This window comes from Macaca thibetana, chromosome 16 (assembly GCF_024542745.1).
Source record: "Macaca thibetana thibetana isolate TM-01 chromosome 16, ASM2454274v1, whole genome shotgun sequence".
Classification (NCBI taxonomy): domain Eukaryota; kingdom Metazoa; phylum Chordata; class Mammalia; order Primates; family Cercopithecidae; genus Macaca; species Macaca thibetana.
The window spans coordinates 45,288,974-45,315,229 of NC_065593.1; the positions used below are offsets into that span (position 1 = coordinate 45,288,974).

Below are 26,256 nucleotides of genomic sequence, written 5' to 3' on the forward strand. Positions count from 1 at the left end.
TTTTCCTACTTGTTCATTCATTTACTAAATATCTATGTACCTCCACTACATTTCAGGAATTGCAGAGACCACAAGACAAAAAGACAAACAGCAATATTCACATGGTCCATGCCTTGTGGAACTAATGACTTAGCAGTTTCACTTACTGAAATCAATAAGCATCTTGCCATAGCCCTGTCTCATGTACTGAGGCATGGTAAGGATACAGGATACGTTGTAGTTGAGGAATGAATTCTTTTCCTAAAATCAAGAGCAAACAGATGAACACGTCACGAGGATTTGAAACCAAAGGTTTCAGCACTTCCACAGATACAAAATAAGGCTGCTTGCAAAACATCTGGGTAACCAGTCCCAAGGAGTGGCTGTCAGGCTCACAGCTGTTATAACCACACCCCTTATCATGGCCAAAGCCATTAATCATCCCAGGATTTCCCTAGCTGAAACCTCCAGTCTCATTTTAAGGGGGCTGACTCTGGGTTCCTGACAGCCACAGAGCAGGGCAAGAAGGTTAAGGCTGCTGACTCAGTATATAGAAGCCCACTTTAAATGCAATTTTTGAAAAGGAGCTGCCTACTGGAAGAGAAGGGAAGGAAACAACACAGTAAGTCTCCATTCTGCAAAGGGATTTAAAAAAAAAAAAAATCAAATCGAATGAAATCAAAATGTGTGATTCCAGTTGCAGGAAGTGTCCAGAATAGGGAAATTTGTACAGACAGAAGGGCTGAGAGGGATTGAGTGGAAAAAGAAGTGATTGCTAACAATTTATTTTCAGGATAATGCAAACTGGATCGATTGCACAACTCTGTGAATACACTATAAACAACTAAATTGTACCCTTTCAGTGTGTGAATTTATGGTGTATGAATTATATTTCAATAAAGTTGTTATACTAAAAGTCATAAAATCTGGCCTTGGGCCAGGCGCAATGGCTCACACCTGTAATCCCAGCACTTTGGGAGGCTAAGGCGAGTGGTCACTTGAGGTCAGGAGTTCAAGACCATCCTGGCCAACATGGTGTAAAACACCATCTCTACTAAAATCACACAAAAAATTCGCTGGGCGTGGTGGCAGGCACCTGTTATCCCAGCTGCTCAGGACACTGAGGCAGGAGGGTCACTTGAACCCGGAAGGCAGAGGGTACAGTGAGTCAAGATCACACCTCTGTATTCCAGCCTGGGCAAGAGTGAGACTGTCTCAAAAAAAAAAAAAAAAAAAAAAAATATCTGGCCTTGGGTCTTTAAAAGGCGCAGTAGTGTTATCACTGAAGGGACTGTGCTAGGAGCCCAGCTAAACAATCAGGCAAAAGGAGTATATTCCTGGTTTTAAGCTGATAACACAGAGGCAGGCAAAGCCAGGAGAGCTGGCTTGACTACAAGATGTTGGCTTGTGGGTTACTAGGAAGGGCTCTGGCCAGTTATTAATAGGCAGCTCCAGTCCACAATTCCAGAAAAGAATTAACCAGAAGCTTTCAATAAAAACTGCATTTTCATTAAACAATCTTTGATACATGGGTTTGCCCTTTTTTTTTTTTTTTTTTTTTTAATTTAAGGAAGGGGTGTCATCATTGCCCAGAGTGCGGCTTCTTCCTGTCGGTGATTTGAGCCCCCAGCTGCGAACATGGATCACCCTGCTCTGGCCAGTGGCTTCTTAATCTCCAGATCCTGCTTACCTTGGAAAAATATCCAATCAGGTGACAGCCAGTGTTGTCCGCCTCTGTCATAACATAGAACAGGAAGGGTTCCACATCATAATATAATGTCTTATGGTCCAGAAAAAGTTTGGCCAACAGGCACAGGTTTTGGCAGTAGATCTGGAAGCAGAGAAACAGAGTTCATGTGTGGGCCACTGATTCCTAAACAGATAAAGGCCTAAAATTCACAAACATACCATAATTATTAATGAAACATATTGTGTATTTTGGCAAAAGAAGAGTTCTATGTCCTTCACAAGGTATGATGGAGAAAAAACACATGCCTTCTGAAACCTGTGAATATCCAACATTACAACTCCTTTCTAAAGCCACCACTTTTTACCTTGTTTTTCTTGCCATCCACTTCAAACACAGAGATTGAACCTTTGCGATATATCTCATCACCAGGTGGGTGTTTCCACACACATTTGGCCTGCGAGACAATGAAATTCACATCAGGGAACCAAAGCCTCCCAACAAGACTGCTCCTCAAAAGGGAAAAGGAATGACAGGTCAAATGGGATTAACTGAGCTACAGGACAGTTGGACAAGTTGAGAACATACTGTAAAACACAGATTTTTTTTCCATAAAACAAAGACTTCCAAAGTCATTTGAATATATTTATGACACTTCCATAGCAATCTGGAACAAGTACTCTGGATTACATTCTGGCACTGCTTTAGCCCAGGAGATTAAAATCACCCACTACATAAAGGTCAAATAAATAACAATACCCTTGCTTATTATGCCTCAAGCCAACAGGAAATTCTTAAGCAGCTTATTTCCAGCAGCTTAGGGTGGCTAAGTACTTTACTCTCACCTTTACCCATAACTTCTCATTACCACCTAACCATTATGGTCTTCTTTTGTTCAGATTAGAAAACTCACTCACAATGATAAAAACCATGTACCATTACCTGTCTGCCCTTCTCCCCTGCAACTGCATTGCCTTAGTTATATAAGGAAATTAAGAGAAAGTCCTGTGGCAAAAAAAGGAAAAAAAAAAAAAAGCAAGCAGCCTAGCTGAGCAGCAGGAAGCTAGGGTCACTTGGCCACAAGGAGGCATGAAGTACCCCCTTTTCCTAACTCTCAAGTGCTAATTGTTTTAATGCAGCCAGTCAGCTGCATTCTGCTGTTAGGTGAATTCTTTAAAAGGTTTACATTTTAAAATGTTTAACGCAGCGGTGGCTCACGCCTGTAATCCCAGAACTTTGGGAGGCTGAAGTGGGCAGATCACCTGAGGTCACAAGTTTGAGTGCAGCCTGGACAACATGGTGAAACCCCACCTCTACTAAAAATACAAAAATTAGCCAGGTGTGGTGGCGGGGGCCTGTAATCCCAGCTACTCTGGAGGCTGAGGCAAAAGAATCCGGGAGGTGGAGGCTGTAGTGAGTCGACATCACACTACTGCACTGCAGCCTAAGTGACAGAGCAAGACTTCGTCTCAAAAAAAAAAAAAAAGTGTTTAAAAAGTATAGATACACAAACTTTTTTTTTTGAGGTAGGGTGTCACCCTGTCACCCAGGCTGAAATAGCACGATCATAGCTCACTGCAGCCTCAAACTCCTGGGCACAAAAGATTCTCCCACGTACCTAAGATTATAGGCACGTGGCACTACACCTGGTTAATTTTTAAAATGGTTTTTGAAGCAACAGAGTCTCACTATTTTACCCAGGCTGGTCTCAAATTCTTGGCCTCAAGCAATCCTCCCACTTCAGCCTCCCAAAGTGCTGGGATTACAGGTGTGAGCCACCGCACCTGGCCCATTAAACACTTTCTATTAAGCAATTTTACTGCAACTCTTTTTGTCAACTCAAGAAGCATGTTCCAATTTGTCATATGTAAATCCAAATATTTATTAACTGGAATCCCTCCAAGAAAATTCCATCTGTAGTTTGTTCCTATCTCTACCCCTTTACTCATGCTGGCTCTTCCCAACAATAAGCAAACTCATGTAACAATTATCGTTTAGAAACAGAAGCCAAGCCAAAGGAAGACCATTTCATTTCAGTGATCACACCTGAAGCAATGGGAATAAGAACAGGCATGGAATAAAATAGGAATTTCCTGAAATCTGATTTTTATATCATATAATATGGAAGATTTTCAAATATTCATAATGTTTATTCGATCCTCAGATTTATTCAGACCCTTTGTTTTCTCCTTCTATTACTGTTTCTTGCCCTTTTAGCTATTTCATCGGTTAGTGTCACTAAACAACCAGAAACAAAAAGGAAAAAAGGCATAAATGGTAAGCAGTGCACATCAATAAAAATACCTGCTTTCACATAGTAAAACCATTTTACTTTATCTCCATGAACTGCCATCTGTGTCAGTGCCCCTCCTTCTGACCCCATCATTCCCTGTACCCTGTATCTCTACCAATCCCCGCCAATCACCTCCCCTCCATGACTCTAGCCCCATGCAGTCAAGTGTGCCAGGGCCTGCAGAACCTGAGTCAAAGCAACAGTTCTGGGCCCTGAACCTGCAGACCACATGCTCCTGAACTGGGAACATAAAAAAGCAGTATCACCAACCAAACTGGGGAGAAGAGTATAATGACAGAAATCACAGGAAGACTGGGTCATAGATGCTCAGCATATGGAAATCCTGGGAAATAAAATAGGAAGGGGAAAGAAAAAGAGACACCCCCGAGGCCTTAGAGCCAAACTATATTGTGATTATGAGAACAAGGGCTGGGCACGGTGGCTCATGCCTGTAATCCTAGCACTTTGGGAAGCTGAGGCGGGTATATCACGAGGTCAGGAGATCAAGACCATCCTGGCCAACATGGTGAAACCCCGTCTCTACTAAAAATACAACACTTAGCCAGGTGTGGTGGTGTGCACCTGTAGTCCCAGCTACTCAGGAGGCTGAGGTAGGAGAATCATTTTAACCCGGGAGGCGGAGGTTGCAGTGAGCCGAGATCGCGCCACTGCACTCCAGCCTGGGCAACACAGCAAGACTCTGTCTCAAAAACAAAAAACAAAAAACAAACAAAAAAACAAGAAAAAGGCTTCTCTGCCTGAAAGGCTAATCTAATCTCTACTCCTTCCCTTGCTCCATGGCAGAAATATCCCTTAAGACAAAACTTCTTATTTCATAACAGAGGGGGTGGGGGAAATGGCTTTTTTTTTTTGAAGCTGCAAAAAATCTAGTAAACATATTTGTCAACAATAACAGATTCAACTCCTTATACCTGCTTTATTAGGAAAAAGAGAGGAAGGCACCAAAGAACCCATTCTGCTACTTTCATAATCTGTCACAGGCTGATCACTCTTACATATTAGTAAGTGTACCCATTCAACATATATTTCCTGGGCATCAGTTGTCCACACTAGTTGCTAGGGATATGAAGGTGAGCCATGCTGTCCCTGCTCTGCCTAATGAAGTCTGTATTTTCATCTAGTTTGGGACACACAAAACCTGTGGGCAGAGATAATTCATATTCCAAGGAGGAAATGAAGAGGAGTAGGCAGTAAGAACAAAAGACAGGAAGACGTACATGACAGGATGTGGGTAAGGGCCCTCAGCTGCTTTGGGTGGCACCCAGCACAAGCCATGCCTCAGGCTCTACACCCCACCTTAAGCTGTGGCCTTCCATTTCCTATGCCTTCATCCCACTGCTGAGGACCACTGAGAAGGTGCCTGAACAGAGGCAATCACTATGGCAAAATCTAGAGATCCTACAGCTTATTGTCATCATGGTCAAGGCAGAGGAACCCAAGACAACTCACCATGTGCCGGCGGAGTATCGTTTGGCTCTTCATATATTTTAAACAGAATTCACACATATAGAGACGTCCCAGCCGTGCATATTCTTCAGGATATGGAGAATGGTACCAGGTATCAAGCTCATAGCGGCCAAAAGCAATTGTTTTAATCATGTTGCTTCCCTCTGTGATTTGGCCTTGCAGCCTTAATTTCTCCTATTGCCAAGAAATCAAGTCAAAGGAGGATTAGAATGTATTATATTTGCTTTCAGGAAGGACACAATGGATCCTGTAATCCCAACACTTTGGGAGGCTGAGGCAGGCAGATCTCTTAAGGCCAGGAGTTCGAGACCAGCCTGGCCGAAATGGCAAAACCCCATCTCTACTAAAAATACAACAATTAGCCAGGTGTGGTGGCAAACAACTGTAATCCCAGCTACTTGGGAGGCTGAGGCAGAAGAATCATTTGAACCCAAGAGGCAGAGGCTGCAGTGAACCGAGATCGCACTACCACACTTCCAGCCTGGGAGACAGAGCGAGACTCTGTTTTAAAAAAATAAATATTGTCTTGTTTCTAAAAGCGTATGTGCATGCCACCATGCTAGGCTATAAAAAAAATCAGACAGATTTGGCTTCTACCTATGAGAATTTACATTAAAGAGAGCTACATGAAAAATCAGGCAGGCATACAGAAAACTTACTGCCCATACTGCTCAGAGCACAGGTCTCAAAAGAGGGGTTCTCTGCTACCTCCCACATTCTGGGCCTCACCAGAATGAGACCTTGGAAACTTCATTATTATCAGCCTAGACCAAACTGAATTATAAAGAAAATCATCACAGATACAAACTGCCCACCCTTAGAAAGTATTCTAAAACTAAACAGAAAAGTTGATTTAGAATCTGCCTTACTTATCTGCAGAAACTTTTATAAAGCTATATGAATCTCTGTGACATATATCCACAATGCTCACTTAGAAAAAAAAGTAGGCCTTTTAAAAAATATTTTTGAAATGTGCATAATTCTAGAATCTAAACTCTAGAAGGCAGAAAATATTTCTGGGCTGGGTGTAGTGGCATGCCTGTAGTCCCAGCTACTCAGGAGGCTGACGTGGGAGAATCGCTTGAGCACTGGAGGTCGAGACTGCAGTGAGTCATGATGGCACCACTGCACTCCAGTTTGGGCAACAGAGCAAAACTCTGTCTCAGACAAAAAAAAAGAAAATTCAGTGACTCTGAGTTGGCTACAAAAGTATTATAATTTGTAAGTATAACCAGGTGTAAAGTTGTGAAACGCTAGCTCAGAAATGCTCCATGACAAAACAGGATAGAGAAAACTAGCAGTAGGGCCGGGCGCGGTGGCTCACGCCTGTAATCCCAGCACTTTGGGAGGCCGAGGCGGGCGGATCACAAGGTCAGGAGATCGAGACCACGGTGAAACCCCGTCTCTACTAAAAATACAAAAAAAAATTAGCCGGGCGCGGTTGTGGGCGCCTGTAGTCCCAGCTACTCGGGAGGCTGAGGCAGGAGAATGGCGTGAACCCGGGAGGCGGAGCTTGCAGTGAGCCGAGATCGCGCCACTGCACTCCAGCCTGGGCGACAGAGCGAGACTCCGTCTCAAAAAAAAAAAAAAAAAAAGAAAACTAGCAGTAGGAACTGCCCATTCCAGCCAAGGGTAGCCAGCAAACCCTGCCTCCGCCCAGTTTTCAACAAGTCTATTATTTGATACAATTTTTTTTTAATACAAGGGGGAAGGGGGTGAAGATGAGATTCACTTTAAAAACTGAGCTTCCCTGAACACATTTAATCTGTTATATCAGAGGTAAACTCAATCACCAGAATTTTCTTCAAGCAAAGTTGTTAAAAATTCTGCCTAGGACAGCAACTCAGTATAAACTAGCTCTAAATAAATATCAGAATGGACAACCAATGTATCAAACTTGACTGTGTCAAAGATTAACTCTAAAACATCTGACAACAGCCTTTTCTATTATTCCCCTTCACTGTTATTTTCATTCTTAGTGCAAAGGAAACCTAGCAAAAGGGGAGTTCCTGTTGGGATTAAGAAAACAACAGAGATGAGTCTCTCCTAGGCTACAGGTTCTCAGAATTGCAAATTGCCCAGCTGAGACAAAGGGGAGCCTATAGTTTTATCCAGCCTCATCAGCTCTAGCCAAACTGGTACTTCCGGGAGCTGAGGTGGAAAGAAGGGAATAAAAAAAGGAAGGGAGGAGGGGTGATTTGTTTTAAATCTGAAAGGGAAAGGCTAGTCTCCAAAAAGGGACAGCTGGGAAGAGAGGGAAAGAGATTCAAGAAGCAAGGTACATTTAATTCCCACCAAACTGATTTGCAATCATTTTTCTTGGCAATTCTAAGCACCTTTCACAAGTGGTCTTCAGTTTGGAGGTTTTAATACTCACCAAATCCTCTGAAGCCCGGGCTTGTGCTCTTCGGAAAAGATCCAAGTCATACTCACTTGTCAGGTTTTCTAAGAGAGGTTCCCGTGTGTTCCCATAGGTCTGTCTGTGTTCCTAGGAAAATAACCAGAGCATGACACTCTGATACTCTCTGCTTCTAAGAACTTTTTAATCTGTTTCACTTCAATCCATGCAAACCACACAACCATAAGCTATTTATTTAGTGCCTACATACTAGGTGCTAGGCATTGAGCACAAGACATACTCATCAGATTAATGCCACTACCCACCCCAGTGAATCTGGAAAGGAAATGCTCCCACACCTCCAGAAGGGAACTTCATTCTATTTCTTCGTGGATCAGAACTCTATGCCTCCATTCCTTCATGTAAAAATGTGCATGACAGTACAAATAAATAAAGTACCACAAACCCAGAGACACTACAAATTCCCAGAATCCTGAGATATGGAAGGAGCTTTGGTGGATACTCCCGGATTTAAAAACAAAACACACAAAAACCAGATTCTCTAAGCCTTAGTGTCTAAGATTTTAGACTCAAAAGAAAATCTGCAGGAAGGGAGGGGCAGGGGCAGCTGGATGAAGTAGTCCTTTGTAACTTCTTTCACTTGAATTGCTCCAGCCACCATTACACTGTCTGCAAAAGGCGTGCTACCCTCAAACTCCAGTCCACATGCTCAGGAAAAATAGGCTGGACTCTAAAAAATGCCTTACTAAATATTAAGCAAGAATAAGACAGGGAAAAGCCATAGAAAATTAAAAGCGTGAAAATAATCCAGTCTCAAAATAATTTCCCAATCTTACCATGGCAGTCACTACAAGAATCCTTTCCAGGAAAGAGATTCTACAAAGGAAACTTCCCTTTTAAGCCTTTGATTTTAGCCCTTCCCACTGTTCTAGGCTCCACCTCCCATCCAGAGAATAGGAGATAATAGTAGTTAAGTGGAGTGGACCGCTTATCCCAGGAAAACATTATAGATTTCACACACATATTAGCATATGAAGACACCACTTATCAATATCTTTATCCCTATTAAAATTTCTTCTGGTTAATCTGATTCCATCTGCTGTGAATCTTTTTAAATTTGGACCCTTAACATCTAAGATTTGGGTTCTAAGCATTAGTTATTTCTTCTATTTTGAGGAACACTGGAAAAAAAAAAAAAAAAGCTTGAAAAAAATCCTAGCCAGCATTTTAATCAAGGAGGTTGGGTCCTACTAACCTATCCCAAATTACTGAAAAGCAGAGCAGATGTTTGTTTAGGTTAAAAATTTCAAGAACTTTTACTTCAGACACTCTTTCTACCTGTATGATTTTGGGCAAGTTACCTCTCTCAGTCTCAGTTTTCCTGTATATAAAATACGGGAAATACCACCAATCATACTGGACTGTTAAAAGATCAAAGGAACATCACAACCACAGTGCCTAGTACTAATCACTCAATATACAGTATCATTGTCTTATTACTCTTCTAACCAGTTTGCAGATAGAAACAGTGAGCAAGACTGGGGCAAGCAAACAACCTGGTACCCTACAGCCCACTACTAAAGCCCTCACTCTACAAACCAACAGTCTGGTGTAAAGGTCTAACTACAAATTCACCCCACAACCCATCTCACATTGGCCTATGTCCACTTATTCGTCAAATTATCATTTAAGACAGTGATGACTGTCAAAAAAGTAAATATAGGCCAGGTGCTCACCTGTAATCCTAGCACCTTGGGAGGCCAAGATGGGCAAATCACTTGAGGTCAGGAGTTTGAGACCAGCCTGGGCAACATGGCAAAACCCTGTCTCTACTAAAATTACAAAAATCAGCTGGGTGTGGTGGCCCACGCCTATTACTCCAGCTACTTGGGAGGCTGAAGCAGGCGAATTGCTTGAACCCAGAACCCGGCAGGCAGAGGTTGTAGTGAGCTGCGACTGCACCACTGCTGCACTCCAGCCTGGGTGACAGAGTGAGACTCTGTCTCAAAAAAAAAAAGAGTAAATACAGTCATCTCTTGATATCCCTAGGGGAAGAGTTCCAGGAACGCCCCCCAACCTTCCTGCATATAACAAAATCTATGGATGCTCAAGTCTCATATGTAAATGATGTCATATTTGCATATAACCAGGGCACATCCAGCAGTATACCTGAATTAATCTCTAGATTACTTACGTGATGTCAACGCCATGTAATAGCTGTTATACTGTACTATTTCAGAAATAATGACAAGAAAAAGTCTGTACATGTTCAGTACAAATGCACATTTTTTTCCCCAAATATTTCTGATCTATGGTTGGCTGAATCCACAGGAACAAAATCCATGGATACAAAGGGTCATCTATACATAGTCTGGCATATTTTTGTCTTAGTGAAGCCATGCCCTGAGTAAGTATTCACATGCCCTACGTTTAAGAATCTATTCTAATGGCTAAATAAGAAAACATTCCAATTCTATGAAAAAAACTAAAATGTCAGGAAAAAACTAAAAGAACAGCCATAAAAAAGAATGAAATCATGTCCTTTGCAGCAACATGGATGCAGCTGGAGGCCATTATCTTAAGCAAATTAACACAAAAACAGAAAACCAAACACAGCATGTTCTCACTTATAAGTGGGAGCTAACCACTGGGTACAGAGGGATACAAAGAAGGGAACAATAAACACCGAGGATTCCAAAAGTGGGGAGGCAGGCAAAGGTCGAAAAACTACCTATCAGGGGCTATGTTCACTACTTGGGTGACAGGATAAGATGAATAGAAGCCTAAATCTTAGCATCACACAACACATGTATGTAACAAACCTGTACATGTACCCCCTTATCTAAAATTTAAAATAAATAAATACTAAAAAAAAAAAAAAAAAAAAAGGCTGGGCGCAGTGGCTCACGCCTGTAATCCCAGCACTTTGGGAGGCCGAGGTGGGTGGATCACGAGGTCAGGAGTTCAAGACCAGTCTGGCCAACATGGTGAAACCCCGTGTCTACCAAAAATACAAAACTTAGCCACGAGTGGTGGTGGGTGCCTGTAGTCCCAGCTACTCGGGAGGCTGAGGCAGAGAATTGCTTGAACCCGGGAGGCGGAGGCTGCAGTGAGCCAAGACTGCACCACTGCACTCCAGCCTGGGGGACAGAGCAAGACTCTATCTCAAAAAAAAAAGAAAAAAAAGAAAAAGAAAAATGTTAAGCAGTGGTTTGTATCTTGAAGGACAATTTTTTTTTATTGGAATGTTTCTTCTCTATATTTTTGGTATTTTCAGTAGTAAGCATATATTAATACATGCATAATAAAATATTTTCCTAAAAAAAGATGTTTAAGGCCAGGCATGGTGGCTCACACCTGTAATCCCAACACTCTGGGAGGCTGAGGCAGGCAGATTACCTGAGGTCAGGAGTTCGAAACCAGTCTGGCCAACAAGGTGAAACCCTGTCTCTACTAAAGATACAAAAATTAGCCAGGCGTGGTGGCACATGCCTGTAATCCCAGCTACTCAGGAGGCTGAGGCAGGAGAATTGTTTGAGCCCAGGAGGCAGAGGTGGCAGTGAGCTGAGATCATGCCACTGCACTCCAGCCTGGCTGACAAAGAGTGAGACTCAGTCTCAAAAAAAAAAAAAAAAAAAGATGTTTAAGTGAAAAGACAGAATTCAAAGTGCTACATACAGTAAGAAGGCAATTACATAAATAAGGGATTGTGAAAAAGCTAGGATATATCCAAAAACACTAACTGTGGCTATTTTTAGGTGGTAGGATTTGTTTTCTTCCATATACTTTGCTTAATCACTCCAAATTATCTTACAAATGTAAGATAATTACTTCTAAAATTAGAAAAAAATATTAAAATACCACAAGAATATCTATTATAGAATATTCACCCGATTAATACCTTTTAATCATGGAGGAAATCTATTTTTCCATTAAAATAAGCAGCCTACTATTAAGGTTGACTACTTTTCTTCATACATAAGTTTCTAGTGCCATGGCATGTGTTCTAGTGGGTAAATTTAACCCTTTAAGATGAAAGTAAAATTTATGAACAACCAGAGGTTCAAATTTTTTTAAATCTAAATTCTAATGGTATTTCATTTTCCCAAGACCTCCTGTTCCCACTCTCAACAACTCAGTTTTAGGGGATGAAATAAACTCTAAGTGCCATAGAAGAGTCACTTAGTATTCACATGTAGAGCATACTAAATGGCAAATCTGAAAGGCACAAGCTCAGAAAGCAAAAGGAATCAAATGTGATAGCAGGAGTTCATGCTCATTAAATATTTAACTTTTCCTCACCATGTATTTCTCTTTCTGTTCTTTGCTCAGTCCAGAATTTCTTTTCTTCCTGAGTTCAGCCACTTTTTCCTTGTATCGAAGCTGCCTCTCCGTTGGTGCCTAAAAGGAAAAAGGAGAAAACTGAGAGAAAACTGCTTATAAAAGCTAAGCTTCAAAATGAAAGTGCCAAGGTCAAGCACGGTGGCTCAGGCCTGTAATCTCAACACTTTGGGAAGCCAAGGCGGGCCAACCAGGTGGCTCACGCCTGTAATCTCAACACTTTGGGAGGCCAAGGCGGGCCAACCACCTGAGAGCAGGAGTTCAAGACCAGCCTGGCCAACATGGTGAATCCTCGTCTCTACTAAAAATACAAAAATTAGCCAGGCGTGGTGGTGTGCTCCTGTAATCCCAGCTACTCGGGAGGCTGAGGGCGGGAGAATCACCTGAACCTGGGAGGCAGAGGTTGCAGTGAGCCAATCACGCCACTGCATTCCAGCCTGGGAGACAGAGCGAGACTCTTCAAAAACAAAAAAAAAAAGAAGGTACCAAAACATTTTTTAAAATGTAAAGAGAAAAAAACCCCAGAAATGTTCTAGCCACACTGCAAATCATATGGCAATTTTATTTTATTCATTTGTATTATTTTTGAGGCAGGGTCTTGCTCTGTCGCCTAGGCTGAAATGCAGCGGCACAATCATGGCTCACTGCAACCTCTACCTCCTGAGCTCAAGCCATCCTTCTGTCTCAGCCTTCCAAGTAACTGGGACTACAGGTGTATACCACCATGCCCAGCTAATTTTTTCATGAATATGGCAATTTAAAAATTCCAAATCAGGTTATCATCACCCCACCACCTTTACTGTCAGTTAAATACAGGTTCAGGAATACAAACTTATTTTACTATTAACATAAACTAAGGATGGACGTCTCCACCAAAGCAACAAGAACTGTTTTCCAATTAATGCTTATTGATCTCATCAACAGTGATACAAAAATTCATTTATATATATTCATTTAAATAGAAAAACTGAGTAAGAATAAAACTCAAGGCTGGGCACGGTGGCTCACGCCTATAAACCCAGCACTTTGGGAGGCCAAGGTGGGTGGATTACTGGAGGTCAGGAGTTTAAGACCAGCCTGGCCAACATGGTGAAACCCCGTCTCTACTAAAAATACAAAATTAGCTGGGCGTGGTGGCGTGCCCCTGTAATCCTGGCTACTTGGGAGACTGAGGCAAGAGAATCTCTCGAACCCGGGAGACGGAGGTTGCAGTGAGCTGAGATTGCGCCATTGCACTCCAGCCTGGACAAAAAGAGTGAAAACTGTTTAAAAAATAAATAAATTAATAAAATAAAATAAAATAACACCCAAGATAGACAATGAAGAAAAGTGTAGTTACCACTTATGGAGTGCTTTTTACCTGCCAAGCACTGAGTAGAGGTGCTTTACATACATAATTTAGCTGACTCCCCTGCCAGGAAGGCATTATTCACCTCTTCTTATTAACAAAGAAATAGGTTAGCTGACCTGCCCAGGACAACATAGCTAGAGTTAATCAGTATTCAAATTCACATCTGTTTGGCTCCAAAGCCAAACTTCTTCCTTATCACCATACATCTCTGCTATCCACCTAATCTAACTGCAAAAACAGACACCTAAATGATGAACAAAATACAGTATGTCACAAAGACACAAAGGCATATTTTGAGAGCGCTACAATGGTAATACATGAGGAAGAAATTCATTAACGGTGGGAGAGAATTTGGGAAAAATTCCTGCAACAGCTGAGAACTGCACAGGCCTTGAAGGAAAATACAATCTCTTCTCGGTACAGGTATAGTGTTCCAGGCAGGAAAACAGCAAGAGTGAAGACCAAAGGCATTTAGGGAAGAACAAGGAATTAAGCGCAACCAATGTGGCAGGAATGTTCAGAGAGGCAGGAGGAGGATTAGGACCAAGCCAGGATGCTCCCTACAAACCAAGGGAAGAGACAAGTACAAGAAAAATAACACAGTCAGCGAGTGTCAAATGCTGGGGAAAAGTCACTGGTGGCCTTGGAAAGGTGCTAGCAGAGTGGAGAGGTTTGAAAGCAAGCTACAATAGTCTTAAAGGATGCCAAGTGAGGAAATGAAGCAGCAAGTGTAATCTTTCGAATAATCAGAATTTTCTTCTTCTTCTTCTTCTACTACTACTACTACTACTACTACTACTACTAGTACTACTACTATTACTACAGATAGCATGATTCCTTCATAAGGTAGAAGTGTTTGTTTTATGAAAATTTACTGTTTGAAAAAGAAACGTGATTCTAAGTACATCTGGAAGACATATCACAGGAAATGAGGCATAGACATGCCTGAAGACAATTATAGAGGAGATCCAAGAAATGGACCTCAAACTATGAGTGGCCAGCGCTTTAACAAGGCCCATACCTGGTGCCTGGTTGCATGCCTGTTGTTGTCATCTTGCCTGTGAGACAGCATCCTTTCTTCTATCTGCTTATCCCGGCTCTGTGCTCTCACCTGCAACCATCAACAACGTCAATAAATCCACCTGCTTCTAAAACTACGTTTACTTAAAGCATAAGAATACAATGATAATGCCTTGGATTTATGTTGTACTTTACTTTCAAAGCGTCTTCACACTTATTATCACAATCTCTACAAGAAAGAGATAAGGCAAGCTTCACATTCTGCCTTCTCAGCCAGTAACAGAATCAGAGAAGTTGAAATGATAACAGCTAAATGATGGGATCACTAAGGTTTTAATCATGTCTGATGACTCTGAGCCTGGACTCTTCCCAAAGTACAACAAATAAAAAAAAAGCATTTGGAAGTGCAAGAATAGAGTATGGAAGTACAAAGGAAACATTAGAAAACCTGGGTTTGGGCTGGGCATGGTGCCTCACGCCTGTAATCCCAGCACTTTGGGAGGCTGAGGCGGGCAGATGAGCTAAGGTCAGGAGTTCGAGACCAGCCTGGCCAACATGGTGAAACCCTGTCTCTACTAAAAATACAAAAAATTAGCAGGGTATGGTGGCAGGCGCCTGTGATCTCAGCTACTTGGGAAGCTGAGGCAGGAGAATCACTTGAACCTGGGAGGCGGAGGTTGCAGTGAGCCAAGATTGCACCACTGTACTCCAGCCTGGACAACAAAGCGAGACTCTGTCTCAAAAAAAAAAAAAAAAAGAAAAAAGAAAACCTGGGTTTGGCCACACGCAGTGCCTCACATCTGTAATCCCAGCACTTTGGGAAGCCAAGATGGGCAGATCACTTGAGGCCAGGAGTTCAAGACCAGCCTGGGCAACATGGTGAAACCCCGTCTCTACTAAAAATACAAAAATTAGCCAGGCGTGGTGGCGCACACCTGTAATCCCAGCTACTTAAGAAGCTGAGGCATGAGAATTGCTTGAATCCAGGAGACTGAGGTTGCAGTGAGCCGAGATTGCACCAATGCACTCCAGCCTGGGTGACAGAGCGAGACTCTGTCTCGAAAAAAAAAAAAAAGAAAACCTGGGTTCAAGTCTCCAGGGAAACTTAACTCTGTAGTTACATGACCTCAGACAAATGACATCAGCTCTCAATAGTTTCTGTTTCATAATCTGGGAATTGGGAACTCATATCCAACTGCTTATTCCACTTCACCACTAAAACTCAGAATGGTCAAAACAGAACGCTGGGCATTTCTCCACAAATCTGCTCTACCCCAAATCTTCCCAGTATTAATAAACGGCAATACTGTCTAAATAGCTGATCTGGTCAACAACTTGAATGTTATCCTAGATTCTTCTCTTTTCTCACACCTCACATCAAATCAATCAGCAAGCCTAACAGGTTGCTCCCCTCTAAAATGTATCCTGAATCCAACCTAGTCTTAGAATTGCTGCCGATACAAAGCTAGTCCAGTCCACCAATTACTGCCTGAACTTCCATGCAGTCTCCCAAGCACCTTATACCCTGCATCAACTCTTGCCCCCACACTCCATTCTCCACGTTAGCAAGCCTTCAGTTTTAAAAAGTGTGCATGAAATCCTATCATGCCTTTGTTAAAGCCCCCTAAATGTTTCTCATTCTATTAGAACAAAAGTATACTCCTGTGCCAAAGTCCACAAGGTCCTTTATGATCTGGATCCAGCCATACATAACCTACTTTCATTCAGCCTCTCAAACCCATCAGTTTAGCCATGCCTCATGGCCTCTGCACTTGCTGTTCCTTCTACTTAGGTATCTTTTCTCCTAGATCTTTACACAACTGCTTCTTTGCCATCATCCATGTCCCAGAACAAACGCCAACTCCTCAGGAAGGTCTTCCTGGACCATCCTGGGAAAAGCAGGGCTATCCCTACCCTCACCCCCAAAACAGACTCTATCATTCATCTTTTTTCCTCACAATATTTATCATTGCACAAAATTATTTACTTATTAATTTGAAGGTTTATGTTGCCTCCTCCTATGAGAACATGAGCTCCTTAAATGCAGTCTTTTATTCACTGAATCTTCAGATACCTGTATTTGGTACATGCAGCTACAGAAATATATGACTGAATACAAATGTAACATCACTGATCGCAAGGGTGTCCTGGGAAACTCAAGAGCAATCACGTATATGAAGGTTCTTCAAAAACACTAGAGCTGTTAATAAATGTGGGGAATTTGTCTAATCTTTCCACTTACAGTTCTAAATGTAATAAAAATATATCATCTCAGAAATTCTCCTGATCCTCCATGCACACGTTCCAGTAGTAAAGATGGATTATGCTGAGCCTAATGCCTCTTGCAAAGAAGAGGAAACAAAGAGGATAAATTCAGGATAGAAATGTTTTCCTTTTATCAGAATTTTCTTCTCCAAACTCAAATTTTTCTTTTTCTAAAATAAACTGCTTAACTTAACACAGTCATATTGTTATAAACTAACAATTTCAAAAGCAAAAGACATGTCAGAAGATTTTTAGGTAAAACCATCCATAGTATCAGATCATTACATTTAGAGACAAGTGGTAGAGAACAACTCTCAACAAGCAGGGATTGCAGTTATTTTCTGAGAAAGAAGTACCTAAAGACTTGCCTGCTTCTGACACAGATGGGGGCACAGCTTTTTCTGTTTTGATTTAGTCCCAGGCTAATGGGAAGACAATGGGAAGATCTACAACTTACTTTTACACAGAGCAGAAGGAACTGCCGCTTATAAAAAGATTTGGAATGAAGAAAAATAAGAGTAGGGTCATTGACCTTAAAATCCATATAAACACGGAAAGTACACTACTTTGCTGAAAGACTAACCACATAAAAGAAACTTTCACCCCTGCAGTCTACCTGTAAATAAGAGAACAAATTCCTGAATCAAGGAAAATCAATGTTTAGCTAGGGAATCTAATTTTCCTCACAATGAAATTGGCTCAGACAGGAATAAACCTGTGACCCTGGCATCATTAGCAAAGTAACGACAAAAACAACAATAATACTTTGGTCTAACCAGCTTAGATAACCTATCCAATACTACTCAAGCAACCCATTTAATTAATAACATTTTCCACTCTTGCTTCCCCATAATTAGATCTTTGGTTCCATCCTTGGGAAGAGCAACCCACACAGGAGCATACAAATAGGATCTGAGCTTCTACTCCTAAATACGTTATCTCAAAATCCCAAAGGTTATTTAGGAGCTATGTTTCAAGAATTTAAAAGAAGAATTAGCCAAGAGTAGGTGTGACTGAGAGTAACAAAAAGTATTTCACAGAAAAGGACAGAAAAAGGAACAAGAATTATTAAAAGATTTTAAAAGCAAAATGACTTCATAGATTTATAAGAAGAGAACTGAATGCATAAATATTAAGATCATATATTTTATGCAAATAAAATATGCAAATTATTCCTTAGTGGAATAAGTCCCTAGCAGTCTTCGAAGCCAATTTTCAATAGAAAATATCAATGCACTAGCGGCTGATGTTCCAAATGTTTCATAATCTCCTTGTTAATTTCTTTCAAATCATTCATAACATATTACAATTCTTTTGTCTGTTTAACTAGTTTTTTCTAAAAAAGCACATTGGTTTTTATGTTTCCTCCATTACAACGTAAGAACAAGGACCCTGCCCATCTTATTGGCCACTGTATCCCCAGTGTTTAGTAAAGTGTCTGGCAAACGGTAAGCACTCAAAAAGCATATGTTGAAAAAACGAGAACACAATTACCTTGCATTCGTCAGCTGAGAGGTTATGATAGAGTGGGCATCCTGAGATGGAGAAATGTCTCTCATGTTTTCCTGTAAGGTGTCCTGTTAAAGGAGGGAAAACTCAATCTCAAGAAAGAAGACAAGCTTAGAAAGTAGTATGTTTCTCCAAAACAAACCTGTTTTTTCGCTACATCATTTTTATCAAATATATGTCTGATCAGACTGAATCCACCAAAGGTAAGGCTGGTAGGGCTATAACTTGCACTCATTCTTTTCTTCCACAGGATGGATCTGGCTATCTTTGAACATGCTTATGTATGATCAATATAAACCATAGTTCTTTCTGCTCTTAGACTTCTCAAATCTCAAAACGTCATGAAGTCAACATTTGTGATAAAGCACGAGACAATGAAGAGGAACACTTTCTTTTGGTGGAATGTAACTCTCCTACGCTAAATTAATCAGGTCATATGTATAATAAGTGTACTTTTCTTTCTACTGTGCAATGCTATCCAACCTGAATTTAGCCCCTTTCAATATTCAAAATAAATTTATGAAAAATGGAGAAAGAAATGGCCTTTTCTATCATATAAGTAAACATATTTACATAACTTTAAACCAGATTAAATACTTATTTTTTGGAGGGAGAACAGAGTTTTGCTTAAAGATTTAGGATTCTTCTATAATCATATATTTTTACTTTTTAAAAAATTTTTATGTCACCTAGGCTGGAATGCAGTGGTGCAACCATGGCTCAAAGCAACCTTGAACTCCTAGGCTCAAGTGATCCTCCCACTTCAGCCTCCCAAGTAGCCAGGACTACAGGCTCACATCACACTGGGCCTATTTTAAAATTTTTTGTAGAAACGGGTCTCACTGTGTTGCCCAGGCTGGTCCTGAACTCCTGGACTCAAACAATCTTCCTGCCTCCACCTCCCAAAGTGCTAGGATTACAGGCATGAGCCACCACGCCCGAAACAGGCAGTAACACAAGGCCTTCTGAAGACGGAAAAACATAAGGAATAACAATACACGAAAGCTTGTTTTATTTAAATGGGTTTCTCTTCATTCATCTATTTTTCATGTGGTTTTTTTGAAAACACACAGGGAATTGAACATTATTTCCTTTTTATATATTTCTCTTCAACCAAAAGGTTTATAAAACACCTAAGACTGAAAGGGCTCAGAGGACAATTCTAATGGGATAAAAAGTTAGCTAAGCTGAATAGCGAGTCTACAAAAATCTTCATCTTTCATTACAAATATATATATATTTAATTTGGGGTAAAGAAGACAGTGGGAGTTTAAAGCTTACACAACATAATTTATAGAATAAACTTTAAAAGGAAAAAACAGTCCAAGTACTGGGGATTGGGTGATTTTAGAACATTCAGGCCACCGTTTCTCTGGGACTGTATTATTAAAAATGCAATTTTAGGGCCAGGCACGGTGGCTCACGCCTGTAATCCCAACACTCTGGGAGGCCGAGGCAGGTAGATCACCTGAGGTCAGCCTGGCCAACATGGTGAAACTTCATCTCTACTTAAAAATATATAAAAATTAGACCGGCATGGTGATGCATGCCTGTAACCCCAGCTACTTGGGAGGCTGAGGCAGGAGAATCACTTGAACCCAGGAGGCAGAGGCTGAGTGAGCCAAGATTGCGCCGCTGCACTCCAGCCTAGGCAACAGAGCAAGACTCCATCTCAAAAAAGAAAAAAAAAATGCAATTTTAGAGATCCGCAAAATTATCTCGGACAGAAAAACCATCCTCACTGATCAAATACCATATATACAACATAGTGTCAGCTGGGCACAGTGGCTCACACCTATAATCCCAGCATTTTGGGAGGCCAACGCAGGAGGACTACGTGAATCCAAAAGCTCAAAGCCAGCCTGGGCAACATAGTGAGACTCCACCTCTACAAAAATAAAAATAATTAGCCAGGCATGGTGGTCCATGCCTGTAGTCCTGGCTGCTCAGAAGGCTGAGGTGGCAGGATGACTTAAGCCCAGGAATTCAAGGCTGCAGTGAGCCATGGTCACGCCACCACTCTCCAGCCTAGGTGATAGAGAGACCGTCTCAAAAAATATATATATGTATATAAAGGAGTGTCATTACAATTGCAAGACTTGCTTTTCAGATACTATGTATCCATACTTCTTTTATTTTTTTTTTGAGATGGAGTTTCACTCTTGTTGCCCAGGCTGGAGTGCAATCGGGCGTTCTTGGCTCACTGCAACTTCCACCTCTCAGGTTCAAGCGATTCTCCTGCCTCAGCCTCCTGAGTAGCTGCGATTACAAGCGCCGCCACCACGCCCGGCTAATTTTGTATTTTTAATAGAGACGGGGTTTCACCATGTTGACCAGACTGGTCTCGAATTCCCGACCTCAGGTGATCCACCCATCTTGGCCTCCCAAAGTGCTGGGATTACAGGCGTGAGCCACCGTGCCTGGGCATATCCACACTTCTTAGTAACTTATTCAGGTCATGTTTTCTTTTACATGTTAATGAAAACCAATCTACCATGTACGTTAAAAAAGGAACATCTTATCTATTGACCTAAAAATTCCACTGCTATGAATTTATCCTACAGATTTGCTAGAAAGACACCAAAATATGTACATACAAGGCTACCCATTACAGTATTGTTCAAAAAAGCTAAAAATGAGAAACAATCTAAATGTCAATGAGACAATTTAAATATTTATGAACTATCAACACATTGAAATTCTCTGCATCTTTTAAAAAGACAGACCTCTAAATACTAATAACGTAAAATATCCAAGATGTACAACCAACGAATGTATCCTATTTTCCCTTTTATGAATAATCACAAAAAGGAAATACATGTACATATATGTGTGCTTATATATGTAGAAAAACTTCTTGGAAGCATTCATAGAAAACTGCAAACAGAAGTTTTGTATCTGTGGCATGGTTCTGGGGGTATGAGTGAAGGGAAATTTTTACTTAATGCACTTCAAACTTTCTTATAGAGCTTTAATTTTTCACAAGTACATAAAATTCTTAAGGAATAGACTAGGGTCAAGAATATTTTGGGGCCTGGTGCAGTGGCTCACACCTGTAATCCCAACACTTTGGGAGGCTGAAGTGGGAGGATCACTTGAGCCCAGGAGTTCAGGACCAGCCTGGGCAACGTGGTGAAACCCTGTCTCTATAAAAAATACAAAAATTAGTTGGGCATGGTGGCATGTGCCTGTAGTCCCAGTTACTTGGGAGACAATTCAATGAAGCCTGGGAGGCAGAGGCTGAGCTGAGATCGCACCACTGCACTCCAGCCTAGGTGACAGAGTAACACTCTGCCTCAAAAAAAAGGATACTTTGGAAGCTCAGGTGCATATTTTTCAAAGTTCCAATACATGAAAACCAAAGTCAAAGTAAACTTTTTCACTTGAGACCAAGAGTTTGAGACCAGCCTAGTCAACACGGCAAAACCCCGTCTCTACTAAAAAATACAAAAAATTAGCCAGGCATGGTGGCACATGCCTGTGAACCCCAGCTACTCAGGCAGCTGAGGCACGAGAATCGCTTAAGCCCAGGAGGCGGAGGTTGCAGTGAGTGATCACGCCACTGCACTCCAGCCTGGGTTATAGAATGAGACTCTGTCTCCAAAATAAACAAACAAATAAACAAATAAATACAAATAAACTTTCCTCTAATGCAACATCTTTTTTATTTACCCTATGGTCTACGCCATTAAGAGGTTAACTCCTGGGCATAAATAACACAATCAGGCCCCATTCTCGCCTACCTCCTCCTCTCCATTCTAGTCACTCTGCCCCAAGTATATTGGCCTCTAAGTGTTCCTCAAACTGGTTAATTATTCTCTTGCCCAGAGCACTTGCTGTTCTCCCTACCCATAATGCTTATTGTAAAATATTCAAACAGCAAGTCTCTGCTCAAATGTGAACATATCAGAGTAGCTTTTCCTAACCAACTACATATATACATGTCACATATACATATACATATGTATGCATACATGTATGTATGCACACAATATCCTACCCTCAGTACTCCCAGTTTTATTTTCCTTCACAGTATTTACCTCCAGTTGATATATTATACATCTATCTATTTGCCTTCCTCAGCTAGACTATAAGCTCCATGAGAGCAGAGACTTTGACTTGTTCATAGCTACATCCTCATAACTTAAAACAGTGTCTGGCACATGACCAATATTCAGTAAATATTTACTGCATGAATGACCAAATATAGTACATAAAAGAAACAATTTAGCAACGAATGGTTAGTAACAAGCAGAAGCAAAAGAAAATTCCTTTTCTTGCTGCATGGCAAGTAGATCCCCTTCAACTCTTAAAGCACATTAGCCATCATCTCTTATACTAGTATGATATGTTGTCTTTCTTAGTTTTTCATTATTTATTCCAAGGAAATCAATGCAGGCCTGAAACAATTATCCTCTTTGAGTGACAACTGGTATGGAGTTCAAGAGAACTTTGCTGTATTTATTCATTTTGATGGTTTGAAATTATCTGAGAAACTGCTATAAGACCAGGAAATGATCCAAATTAATTAAACACTACAGAAAACCACTGGGCATGGTGGCTCACGCTTGTAGACCCAGCTACTCAGCATGAGTGGAGAAGATTGCTTGAGCCCAGGAGTTGGAAGACCAACCTGAACAACACAGAAAAAACCTCATCTCTAAAAAATAAGACCAAAAAAAAAAAAAAAAAAAAAAAAGCCAAGACACATGTCTGTAGTCCCAGCTACTTGGGAGGCTGAGATGGGAAGATTATTTAAGCCCAGGAGTTGAGGCTGCAGTGAGCTATGGTTATGCCACTGCGCTCCTGCCTGGGGAACAAAGTGAAACCCCTGTCTCTCTATAAAAATGAACAAAAGGCCGGGCGTGGTGGCTCATGCTGTAATCCCAGCACTTTGGGAGGCAGAGGCATGCAGATCATGAGGTCAGGAGTTTGAGACCAGCCTGACCAACATGGCGAAACTCCGTCTCTACTAAAAATACAAAAATCAGGCCTGGTGGTGGGCGCCTGTAATCCCAACTACTTGGGAGGCTAAGGCAGAAGAATCGCTTGAACCCGGGACGTGGAGGTTGCAGTGAGCCAAGATGGCGCTACTGCACTCCAGCCTGGGCGACAGAGCGAGACTCCGTCTCAAAAACAAACAAACAAACAACAACAAAAAACCACTACAGAAAGTGTATTGTTGGCCTGCCAAGCAGTAACTTACTCTGTTCTACCGTTTTTCAAACTTGATAGCCACATGCAAAGTGTGAATTTGAGAAGTAGACCTAGTAGTGAAAGACCCCTTATCTCCCAATCAGCTTCTTCCAACTCTAGACAAAAGCTTAAGCCCAATATACGCACCTCAGCTCACTGAAGGTGCACAAATAAGGTTCAAACCACTCCAAGAATCTCTAAAGTAATTCACTAAGGGGTAAAACTCATAAGAAAATAAGATATTTATCACAGAAGAAATATTTTATCTTCTTTATACTTACTAAGCACACAAAGCACAAGACCTAAAGCTACTAAAGTTACAGAAGGCTAGGGTCTCATGTGTACTCTTAATTTCACAGCCTCCTGACAGGAAATGTTTTCCTCATTTCCTTAACAGCTGTGGCTGCGCAACCACTATTCTGTACTAGCTTACCCTTAACTAGTCCTCACTGAGTATGAGCTATGTGCCATGCAATAAGATATTTGAAGATAGTCTTTTTTGTTTTTGCTGGGTAAAGGAGTGAATTTTTCACTGGGAAAAGCTCTGGATAAACTAAATTGTTCATCATAGTTAATTTCCTTACAACCAGGTCTATTATTATGGACCATCAGTCAAGAAGAGAAAGGCTTTTATTCAAGTGAGCAACTCATTATCACTCAGCACATGACCACCAAGAGCCTAAGAAGCTAAACCCCAACAGAACACAAAACATTTCTGGATGATCCTGGGAGAGAGAACCACAGAACAAAGGATGTCATGAAGCTGGGGCACACTGACCTAGAGAGTTACAGCCTGGTGTAGGACACTTCATATTGAAGTTGTAGCTTTCATGGAAGCGACGGCGCTTGGGGCGATGAGAGAGATCACTGCCTGAGTCCTTCAGGGACATGTCCTTGGCAATGCTCTCATCGTGAGACACATTGGGGCTGGAGATGTCTATGTCTGACTCAGAAGAAGGTGCGTTTCCAGTTGGAGTTCGAGGTGGTGACTCATCATGATCAGCTGTATTTTTAGTTTCTAAAGCAAAAACAATTGGTAGAAGTCATGAGTGAGGTTCATTTATTTAGAGGTTTACTATTCAGATGAGTTTATGGGCTTCCCAGATTCTTTTTCTATGATTTAACCAGTAACTTTCAGCTACCTGTCTGCTAGACAGCTAAGTGGAAAATGAAGAGGCACTTCTACAACATTCCTTTTGTGCAACTTTAAATTCTAATTAAAATTAAATTTGTACTTTACCTATTACACCTATCTGTATTTCTCCTGAGTTGCTAATCATGGATAATCAAAACTGGATGGAAATAAATTTTAAAAATATTACAGCCAGGCGCAGTGGTTCACGTCTGTAATCCCAGCACTATGGGACACCGAGGTGGGCGGATCACAAGGTCAGGAGATCGAGACCATCCTGGCTAACACGATGAAACCCCATCTCTACTAAAAATACAGAAAAAAAAATTAGCCAGGCATGGCGGCGGGCACCGGTAGTGCCAGCTAATTGGGAGGCTGAGGCAGGAGGAAGGCGTGAACCCAGGAGGCAGAGCTTGCAGTAAGCCAAGATCGCGCCACTGCACTCCAGCCTAGGCGACAGAGCGAGACTCCTTCCCCGCCCCACCCCCCCAAAAAAAAACACACACAAAAACAATTACTATCCCATTTCCCTTCCAGGAGAGACACAGGACAGAAGATAAGTGACAGTGATTGTCTTTCTTGATGACACTGGACAGGCTTGGTGTAAGATGTGAATGGACTTAGACTCTTGAGTGAGCCTGTTGGTAGTCTAACAATTCAATCTTGAAATTCCAGACTGTAAATCAGGAATTGCAAACCAAATGGCTACAGGGGCTCAGCAAGGCCAAATAGACAGCTCATTGTCCATCCAAAGGGGACAGCTACTATTCAACTCCAGCCAATTATTACTATGGGTGATTGGCCACCTAGTGTTCCCAGATCTTTTCATTGTTTAAAATAAATGATTAATCCAGGTTTTTATATGAAATCACTGTGTTTTCAAATACTAGAAACAAATTTTAAAAATTTTAAACACTGTGCAAGCAAACCAACCAACCATGCGGACAGACTAGAAGTAGTTCACCAGTCGGTAACCTCTGCATGAAGAAATTTGGAGATAAATGGGCTCAGAAGTATGGCTATAAGAAAAGTCTGCTTCAAGCCCTTTTCATCTGTGGTTAAGAAGGCCCCAGTCTCTTTTTCCTATTACAGGTCCATTTTAATATACTCCAGTTACTCTGGACCTTGAGAATATTCTGATATCAAACTGTCCTCAGCAAGATATAAGAAAGGAAACAAGCAAACAGCATTCATCTAGCTGAAGTATTATTAGGCATCTACCTGCAGTGGCCCCAAGCCCTCCTTAAAAAGAAATTCACCCAGATGCTCTGTGATAGGTCTAAGTCATACCATACCCACTCACCTCTATCTGAAAAATCAACCACTTGCTCAGTTTCTGAGCCAGATGAACGAGTCTGCCGAAGGGGGTATTTTTTCGGTGTCACTGGGGTAGGCTGCTGCTGACTACGGGTCACTCTTCTGGTAGAGTAAGCAGGCTCCTCAGTGCCAAAAGACTGCAAATTTCGAACAGGACTGGAATCTGATCCCGATTTTAAAAGAAAATAAAGAAAAAAGATGGAAATCTGTTTTACTTCCTATCCATATAATTTATTAGAATGTAGCTCCTCCTCCTCCTCTTCATGTTTCAAAAAATCCAACAAATCCTTAAAATGTCTATTTAATTAAATAAAATATA

General features: G+C 41.3%; 2 protein-coding genes across 3 annotated transcripts in view; one reads left to right on the plus strand and one right to left on the minus strand.

Moving 5' to 3' along the window:
• Positions 1-26,256, plus strand: part of PHB1 (prohibitin 1) — a 444,080-nt gene that overhangs the window by 24,780 nt on the left and 393,044 nt on the right. The window lies entirely within an intron of this gene.
• KAT7 (lysine acetyltransferase 7) overlaps positions 1-26,256 on the minus strand; it is a 40,281-nt gene that overhangs the window by 5,644 nt on the left and 8,381 nt on the right. Inside the window, exons 3-12 of one of the 2 annotated variants that reach the window (XM_050765659.1) lie at positions 25,924-26,100; positions 24,267-24,506; positions 18,278-18,360; positions 14,520-14,609; positions 12,109-12,207; positions 7,825-7,935; positions 5,430-5,621; positions 2,034-2,123; positions 1,670-1,810; positions 147-240 (exon numbers count right to left, since the gene is read on the minus strand). In XM_050765659.1, coding sequence (XP_050621616.1) covers positions 147-240; positions 1,670-1,810; positions 2,034-2,123; positions 5,430-5,621; positions 7,825-7,935; positions 12,109-12,207; positions 14,520-14,609; positions 18,278-18,360; positions 24,267-24,506; positions 25,924-26,100 — 1,317 coding nt within the window. The remainder of the gene's footprint in view (positions 1-146; positions 241-1,669; positions 1,811-2,033; positions 2,124-5,429; positions 5,622-7,824; positions 7,936-12,108; positions 12,208-14,519; positions 14,610-18,277; positions 18,361-24,266; positions 24,507-25,923; positions 26,101-26,256) is intronic. The other variant, XM_050765661.1, reaches the window with a different exon arrangement.